Genomic DNA, 9,309 nt, shown 5'->3' on the forward strand with positions numbered 1-9,309 from the left:
ACCGATCCGACATGGTATCCCTCGAAGACGCCTTTGATATTAGATACGCTTGCAGCAACGAGTTTGCTTGCTTCTCGGTACCGTGTGTCAACTGCGAAACGAGTTACTCCTCGTGTCTTCGCGGAGCACGTGCGCAAAAAATACCGCCGTCTCGGCCGTTCGCTAGCCGGTCGTTCCCGAAGAGACCGCCTCGATCTCTGCTCATGTCGAAACCTAACAAGTCGGATGGTATCCAGGTGAGAAATTGCTCGTCGCTGCAACTTGTGTTCTTAATGCTTTGCAACACCCGCGTGTCGCTCCTCCCCCTCCTCCTCCTCCTCCTCCTCCTCCTCTCGCAATCCCGTTCGGACTCGCGCGTTCCCGGAGTGCCGCCTGGGAACGCTCCGCGCTAATTTCCCCGATGCGACAATCCGTTTCTTCATAGCGCAGTTCGTCTTCCGCGTCGCTGAAGACGCCCCGCGACTTGCAATATCTCTAATCCCGACGACGTTAATCCCGCGTGTCGATGTCTACGGCGTCGCTCCATTACACTGTTCGTTGTCGCGTCCGATGACTGTGAGGATTTACAGACGCGCGTAGGCACTGTCCTCCTCGGGGTGAATGGGGTTTTATCATTTCATAGAGCCCTGTGAGATTCCTCACACGGCCGCTCGACAATGACGGCCAATCAACAAACCATTCTGGCCGTCGCGTGAGCGCGCGTGGATCACAAAAGGAATCTTCCGAACGAGTCGGTCAGTCAGCTCGGACTGTCCCTTCCGCTGGTACTCCTCGACAACAAGCATTTCTTCTCGAGTCACTCCCGGCTCGTTTCGCTCGTATCAAGCGCATTCTACGTGGCGTACCGACGGTTGCTTTTTTCTCGTTTGTTAAAAGAAAATCAATGCGAGGAAGTATCAGAGTAGAAGAATTAATAGGGCCTGATTATTTTTCTCTAATATTAATCGGGCTATAAGTAGGGATAGAAAGACAAAGTGTGCAACAAATGTAACGGGTAATATTTCCTTATAAGGAAATATTCTTATTATTGCCTGAGTAAAAACATTCGTTCTTTTCATTTCAAGATATTCCAAGACATTCATTTATAGACTGTAATTTCTTTATTTCTTTATAAACTTGTTAGTATATAACAGGAATTTTTTTATTTTAAAAATACAACATACTTTATAATAAAATATAACATTCTTTATATAAAAAAATCCTGCTACCGTTTTTATTAAAGTTTGCTGCATTACGGACGCAATACTGGAAAACGAAGGCAATACTGGAAAAATTCTTGGAAGAGACTGTGATGAATGTGGCAACTGATAAAACTAATAAAATTTGTTTTTGATTGCGGTATAATTAAGAAATCTTTAAAGGAACCAGACGAAGCCTACCTGGGAGCCTACTAAGTATCTACTAAAACACTACTAACCTATGACAATTTTATTACGCTTCAGATCTCAGTAATTTTCTATAACACAATTGGATTTTGTATATCTAAAGCATCTTTAAAAGATCCTTTTTAAGGCCCACATCAGTTTTCCATATTAAAGCATTGTTTCGTCCCTTATCGGGGTCTTATGCTTCACGAGGATGGCCCTAACAATTTTTTGCCCGGGTAAAAGTCTATCTGACGCTATGACGACATGAATTCTCCGCAGTTTTGGCCACTTTAGAGCAAAGCCCATGGCGCTCGAATTCGGACCTATTCGAAATTATTTCGGCTTGCGGCTCGAGTGCAATCTTGAAAAAACTTGATCTCCGTGTTTTCCTTCTTCCGTCGGAGCTCCGAAGGACTTCTGCCGATGAAATTTTGCCGACTCGAATTTCAAACTCGACATGGGGAGATCCTCGAGATCCTCGAGATTCGAAGTCTGCAGCGAGTGGAGAGTCGCCTTCTGAACCACGAGGCGAATTATCGCCGGCTGGTCTTATCCCGTCCAGGACCCGGACCTGGACGGTGTTTTCCTTTGCGGTACCAAAATGGCGCTCCGCCGCTGCGGAAACCGCGGAGCGGTAATCCGAAACCGTTGAACTACATTTCCCGCGGGTTAATCACCGATGTGACGCCGACGGCGCGGCGCTGTAACGCGCGCGCGCGCGTACGTAGCCGTAACGGCGGACTTTATTTCCAGACTATCGCGTTGACGAAGATCACACGGATCTTTTCTCCCTAGTCTATTTTCAGGCATAATGAAGAATACAGTCGACTCCGCCGCGGTTCCTATTTTCATCCACGGGAGAAGAAAACATTCCGTTCGCCTCGTGGAAATTGCCGCGCGACGCATCAATCGTACGGGGGTGCCTCTTCCTCCCCGCTCTTCCGCCCCTCCTCGCGATTTTTCTCAAAGCCGCGCTGCAAATTACAAAGTAACGCCGCTCTGCACTCTTCAAACGCGCGACTTAATAGCAGATCTAAGCGTGGCTGCTTCTATTCCTAGCCAGCTTGACCTTGCACCACGGTATATTAATAGATAGTAAATCGCCATGCACACACACACACACACACACACACACGGACTTTGGTGGACTCGTTACATCGAGTTCGTCGCACTTGCTTGTTAAAATTGACGTTTGAAAAAATAACTCTTCATGTGTCCCACGCAAGGTGGCCGCTGCGTTCCTCTTGTGAAGCAATATGTTTCGTAGGTAGGTAACCGGTCGAGAATATTTTACGCGTTTTTCAAGAAATAAGATACCAGTAATAATTCGGTCGATGCCAGAGAGCCGACGAGGAAACCGATAAATTAATATAAGGAATAGTCTGAATAATAATAAGAAAATTTCATCGCGCCACCCGGCAACGTGGAAAATTCGATTGGCGCAGCGATCAGATTGCGGACGAAAATCTTCCGTATGGGAAACCACTCGTTATCTGTTTGCGTCACCCTGTATATCGCGTCGTGTATAGTTTCTACCTGGCAAAAGACGTTGCGTCTTGTGTCTTTGCTACTTGTATCTCTTACATCCCGCTTGGTGTCGTGGTTTCCTCATGCTCGGTACGCGGGGGCTTTGTTTGTTGCGACTCGCTCCGTTGTTCGCGTTCTTTAGATCTTGTTGAGTGAGTTCGATACTGCGCGCGGTGGACCCGAATTCTGACGGTACACGGTGCTTTATTCTTCCTCGTTTGTACCTTTCTTCCGCCCTTCTTTATTCGTTTCAACCGATCCCCAGGTGGATCACACTTGAATTAATTTAATCAATCTCGCGCATCCTCCCTATATCGCAAGCTTGACTTGACCAGGTGCTGTAAATTGTTTTGGAGGAGAGGCGAGAATGTCTGAAGAGTTTGACGAAACTTTGGAACTTCGGTAGCCGCGATAAAACCTTTCGGACTATTAATTAATATATCTCATTTATTGGTAAGATCCTTTGTGTAAGCCCTAATTGGCTGCAGTGCTTTTTATGCGCTATTGTACGAATTATCGGAGAAGATCTTTGGAACCAGGACCGTCACATCTGGTCCTACGTCTTCCACCGACTTCTACCTGCGCTTCACGTCCACCAAAAGGCTCTCTATCTTCTCTCCAATTATTTACCAGAGAGCCTCCGGCACCACTTCGTCGCTATTAATTTCGATATCAGCGCCGTAACAGCGCACGAAACAGGACTTAATGGTCGAAGAGTAACCTTCCCACGACGTCACAAGTGATGGCAGACTGACAGACCCACCTCACCGCAGACCGTGCGAGCGCGCATCGGGCAGGCACAGAGTCGCGGCAAATATCGCGGTTACGAGTGCTATCGCTACTTTTGCATTGTTTTACAATCGACGAATGTCGTTAAAACTGCCAAACTGCAAACCCCTGGGCAGCTGCAGCTCGGGCTATCGGCAGGTCGACACAGTTGCAGGCTTCGGGAAAAAGGGAGCAGCCGGTGTCGTGACCTGCTGGCCGAGTGGAGGGGATCCTCGGCGATGACACGACGCCATTAACCGTACGTCCACCGACGCGTGCATGGCACTCCTCGCCAGTTCCAGTGTGATCCCGAGGCGATTCGAGCACTCGAATCTTGGCGACCGTGGCGGTGAATCGCGTCTACGAGAAAGTGCCGACTAGAAGCATTCTTCCCACAGAAATCGTAAGTACGGCTCCGCGGGGAGAAGCCACTTCTGAAAACAAAGTCCGCGTGCCTGGTGGCGTGCCTCGTTCGCTTGCGCCGTCGCGCATCGTGTGTCATGGCAGTGGCGAGAACGCTCCGCGCTTTCGCCGATATCCGAGCTTTCGCGAATATCGCGCTGGGAACGAGAACAACGGGACGCGTTCGCCCGAGACGTGCGCGAACACGCGCCTCGTTCTCGCGTCCTCTCACGTGTTCGATCCGTCGTTGCTCCTGCGTGCACACACCTGCTGCTGGGATATGCGCGTCCGATCCACGAGCCTCGCGTGCCGCGCCTCGTGTAGCATGAGCCGGCCAGCGCTGTCAACTTTTCGCCAACTCCCGCCGCGTTTCCGCGAGACGGATGGCCCGCGAAAGTGGCGGCATTGGCGATCGTTAACGCGATCGTTTGAACGCGGAAGATCGTTCTCGCGGTATGAATACGTTTGCGGGTTTTGCTGTATCGCGTCTCACCGAGACTCCCGGCGTCGTCGCGCGTTTACGTTGGTAACTCTGACACGCGTTGACGCCCAGCTTTTGCGACGCCGCTCGATAACGTCATCGCGTGCTCGGTGATTGCGTACGAGTACACGCGCGCGCGCATTTTGCGCTCTCTCAAATTTGAATTTGGATTTTAGCGCGAACAATGGCGATCCTGCAGTCCTGCTGGTCTCCCTGCGTCTGGTCGAACAGCGTCAAGACTGGCTGCAAGGCTATAGCGTTCTACACGGTGGTGAGTATCGCTCTCGAGAGAGTATTTTTGGAGAAAGGCGCCTTTCGACATTCACGACGTATTCGCTGCGAGGGAGCGACGGATAATCGATGCTGCGTTTCTTTCCAGGCGATCAGTATAGTGTTGATTACGTTGATATGCTACCAAATGGCCGGCGGCGACTCCACGCAAATATACAATCCGTTGTTTGAGGCTGATGTGAGAGGCTGTAAGTACACGATACACGAATTCGTCATTTTCTCAACTATAGAGCAACTAATCCAATTCAGGCATCTAATTTAGGAGAGATGCGAGTCTCTCCTTCTCTCTCTCTCTCTCTCTCTCTCTCTCTCTTTCTCAGTGAGATGCGGATGACCAGACTCTTCTCGCTCTCTCGCCAGGATCTTCGGAGCTAGTTTAGCTCCGTTGCCTTCGAAACAAACGACGCAATGTTGGGCATCAATGTAGATTGACCTTTTTGTTGACTGGAACAATACCGGCTAATTGAGTCAATCCTCGTGTGCGCAATTATAAGTAATTTGATCGACTCATTACATAACTCGTGGCTGGCATAGTTGATGAGATTGACTATTAATCAGCGTGTAATCAATCGGAGATCAAAGTGTTCGATTTCGAAAGAACCTTTGTGTGTAATCACGATTAACTTCATTTTTGTCACTTTACTCGGAGAAGATGTCAGTCAATTGATGATGCCAAAACGTTGTTTATGCGAACATTCTCCGCTGGTCGTTTGCAAAAGATATCAGCGTGCAACGTCGCGTTTGTTGTCTCGGGAGACGAGATAAACGCAGTTTACTCTGCTTTCGGTTATCGCGTGGATCTTCGTCGCTTTGCGAAAGCGTGGCTGTAAACCGTTCGCGATTTTCAGCCATGCAAGTTGTCGGCGGCTTCTTCATCTTCTACCTGCTGCTGCTGATCATATCCGCCCTGCTGATGGTGTACGGCGTGAAGGAAGGGGTACGCGGCTGGTTGTTACCTTGGCTCATCTCGTGGTTCATCGTTTGCGTTTTCCAGCTTGTGTTTGGACTGTGGCTCTTGGGCGGCTACTACATCTACGTGAGTCCTTCCTTGTCCTCTCGCCTCTCGGCGGTGATCTTCTTATCGTCGCAATCAGTGCAATCGGTATGACCCCGGCTGATGTTTCGCTTTCAGTTGGACTCGGTGTTCGCGACGTTGTGCAATTGGCTCTGGATGTCGTACAATGTAAGTACACAGACGGAATACGTAATACGCAGCATCACGATGCACTGAGAGGAAAGTATATGATATTTGGGACTATAATGATATAGTAATTAAATTATAGCCCGAAATATCACATTTATAGTAAGTATTACCATAATATCGGTAATAATTACGATACAGGCATAGTATAACCAAGCATATAATATTTTTACTAAGAATTATAGTAAGTTAAACTAAAATTATTGTATGGAAACAAATATAAAATGGTAGGTAAAGTAACTCTTTTATATAGTCAATATTACCAGAATATTTGCTAAATGATGACAGATGTAACTGTAATATGAATATTAAATCTCACTATATTTGTGAATGAGAAATTACCATATATGTGGTAAAAGTAAACTAAAATTATTTAAGACAATCATTGACTATATATTTGTGTTTATTCTACTATATTTTGCAGGTTCCACCAATATATAAAATATAAAAATATGGTTGACGCCAAAGTGAACTATAAAATATAGTGAGATTGTAGTTAATTCAACTGTACTATATTTTTCTATCAGTGTGTTATCTCCGCTATTTCTGACCTGTCATGTCTCCTCTTTCTCCGCAGATATACTGTTGGCTGGTCGTCTTGTCGATGTACAGAATATTCGCAAAGCTGCAGTCGCCCAACATAGAACTCTTGTGGCCTTGAGGGAAAGTGCGCGAGCAGCGACACGTGCACGCGTTGACGATATATAGGAGAATACATTAATTGACCTAACCAAAGTAAGGGAGAATCTCTGTGTGTGCGCGCTTACTTGCAAAAATCGACGTGAGAAAAGTGCGCGCGTGTCCGTCGCGGAAATAACGAGAGAGACAAGTCCGATGAGCTTTAGTACCTACGAGTTGAAAGAGTTTTGACGGATATTTATAAGTTGACTACTAACAGACTTTCTCGTCGATTCATGTACTTTTACGCAATCTTCCCTAGATGTAGATCTTTGCGAACGTGTACGTGCTTTTGACATATGATATGAATATATATACATATAAATATATATGTGTGTATGTATATATATATATATATATACATATATATTATATATATTTACATTCAATGTCAGATGCGCACCTCCGGTAAAGCTTGTTAAGAGTCGCAATTTTAGACCGCGCTGAACACGGCGCATCGCTACGAATCTCTCATTAACGCTGTACGCCGCGTAGTGCCTTTTTACTTAAGTGTCAATAATGTACAACTAATTAACCGTTAAAAGGATAAGTTTTTATATTCCGATAGAAGACTGAGAGAGGCCTTTCGGAGAACACGTCCGTCCAAATTACCGTAAGTTAGAAGAAGCTATGTGGGACCTTAGAATCTCCTTTAACGGACGCATGAATGATAAGTGTCACGTTAACTGGCAGTTTACGACTTTTTATACGGCCGCGATTGTTCATATCATTTTATAGAGGTTATATAATTTTTGTACGAGATGTTTTATCTGAAAGATTAGTCAGATAATGTATAGAGAGAGAGAGAGAGGGGGAGAGAGAGGGAGAGAGAGAGGGAGGGAGAGAGAGAGAGAGAGAGAGAGAGAGAGAGAGAGAGAGAGAGAGAGAGAGAGAGAGAGAGAGAAAGAGAGATAGAGGAAAACATCATAATGTCTTCTATTTATATATATACGAGCGATGTATACTAGAATAAAGAAACTTTACGTTACTTTCTTGTATCTTTGTGATCAAGACAATTGCAACGTTTTCCTTTTCGTATTTCCCTTCCATTCCACGCACATTGTCCTATTTTTTTAATATAACGGTGCTTGAATGTATGCCTATATTGTTGCAAATTTGTTAATGGTTGAAATATTTGTGAAAAACTAATTGCTTGGTGTTTAGTGTTCAATGTATTATTCACGTTGTACAGTAGATGGCATGACGATTCACTTTGCGCACACGAGGAAAATTTACCTACAGATGATACATTATATTATATTATATCATAAGTGGCAAGAAATGAACAATGCAGCGGCAAAAGAATGCCACGACCTTGCAATCTTTGGAGTTTCACGCACAATAGTATTATACATAGTATTATACATAATATATCGATATATGCCACCTCAAAGTAATTCGTAATAAATTAATATTCTTACCACTGTACGAGAAAATAATCGCATGTATTAAAAAACGGTATTAAAAAATAATTTGCGCAAAAATGATCAGAAAAATAAAACGACGGAAAATGTATAACACTGTGTGTGTGTGTGTGTGTGTGTGTGTTAAACCACAAAATAATGATATCAAAATATGCACAAAGTTATTAGCTTCGCTCGACACTAACGGTGGAAATTGATATCCTGTCATTCAATGACGAAAGGACATCGATGTCACCTGCGGCGAATCGCCCGGCGACCGAGAGACTTTGATGCGCGCATAATATGTGTTTGCGCCGATATTCGCGCGCAAACACACACACACACACACACACACACACACATACATAGCGTACCTTCGTTACTCTGAATATCGGCTTTGGCCGGGAATTGTTGCGTTCCGCCGCGGGATTAATTTACTGAGCGAGTTGAGAAAAAGCGGGAGAGGGGCAGATCCTCGCCGACGCGGCGATGTCTTTGCGAGAAATCAGACGCTTTCTAAGCGACCCGAGCTCCGTTCCTGTTTCAGTGATTAATGACGACGCGAGAAATCCTCCCTCGTCGGACCACCGGGTTTGCGCGAGCACGTCTGTCGAAGGCGATATTAATGGATTCGTCCTAGTGAAACGTAGCTTCGTATCTTGCATCCAATTAGCGACGCCGCTTGTCGTGATCCTGTGCAAGGAGAAAGAGGGAGCGAGAGAGAGAGAGAGAGAGAGAGAGAGAGAGAGAGAGAGAGAGAGAGAGAGAGGAAGAGGAAAGGAAAGAGCGCGAGCGAACGAGCGAGAGCTTGACAAATTCCCCTCGCGAAATAACGGCGCATGTTCGCGGATTAACGGCGCGCGTGTCCATATCGTCGCCTTTGGCGGCGCTCGGAACATGGTTGAGTCGATATTTCGCGGAGAGAGCCGTTACCGTTTGTCTTCGCTTCGCGGATCCGCGCGCGCATTTCGTTCGTCTACTTCTGCGGTCGCGCACGAAGCGCCAGCGTAAGGAGGAACGATCGTGTCTAATTTGCCTATTTTCGATTTCAGTGAATACTCGGGAAAAAGAGGTGCCGTCGAATCAACAGAATCAACGCCCGACAGCGGCGTGATCGGAGCAAATCTCGTTGACTCATAACCATTCGAGTGTTGCTTCCAATGATACTGCCGTCGAATCAGCTGGATTCGC

At 46.2% G+C, this 9,309-nt stretch overlaps 1 protein-coding gene across 1 annotated transcript; it reads left to right on the top strand.

Moving 5' to 3' along the window:
* The first annotated feature begins 3,398 nt into the window (after positions 1-3,398).
* pasi1 (septate junction component pasiflora 1) lies at positions 3,399-7,239 on the top strand. The gene is made up of 6 exons (XM_011147744.3): positions 3,399-4,065; positions 4,722-4,816; positions 4,925-5,024; positions 5,685-5,872; positions 5,969-6,019; positions 6,615-7,239. Exons 2-6 carry the CDS (start codon positions 4,730-4,732, stop codon positions 6,696-6,698), a joined length of 510 nt encoding a protein of 169 aa, XP_011146046.1. The 5' UTR covers positions 3,399-4,065; positions 4,722-4,729; the 3' UTR covers positions 6,699-7,239.
* The last annotated feature ends 2,070 nt before the right edge of the window (positions 7,240-9,309 follow it).

Source organism: Harpegnathos saltator, unplaced genomic scaffold, assembly GCF_003227715.2.
Source record: "Harpegnathos saltator strain DR-91 unplaced genomic scaffold, Hsal_v8.6 scaffold381, whole genome shotgun sequence".
NCBI classification, from domain to species: domain Eukaryota; kingdom Metazoa; phylum Arthropoda; class Insecta; order Hymenoptera; family Formicidae; genus Harpegnathos; species Harpegnathos saltator.

What these genes read in the sequence shown, in the direction of transcription:
- pasi1 (XM_011147744.3), top strand. Translation starts at nt 4,730, where the DNA reads ATGGCGATCCTGCAGTCCTGCTGGTCTCCCTGCGTCTGGTCGAACAGC. An exon ending in CTATAGCGTTCTACACGGTG is followed by an intron (nt 4,817 to 4,924) that starts GTGAGTATCGCT and finishes GTTTCTTTCCAG; the next exon opens with GCGATCAGTATAGTGTTGAT. An exon ending in TGGGCGGCTACTACATCTAC is followed by an intron (nt 5,873 to 5,968) that starts GTGAGTCCTTCC and finishes TTTCGCTTTCAG; the next exon opens with TTGGACTCGGTGTTCGCGAC.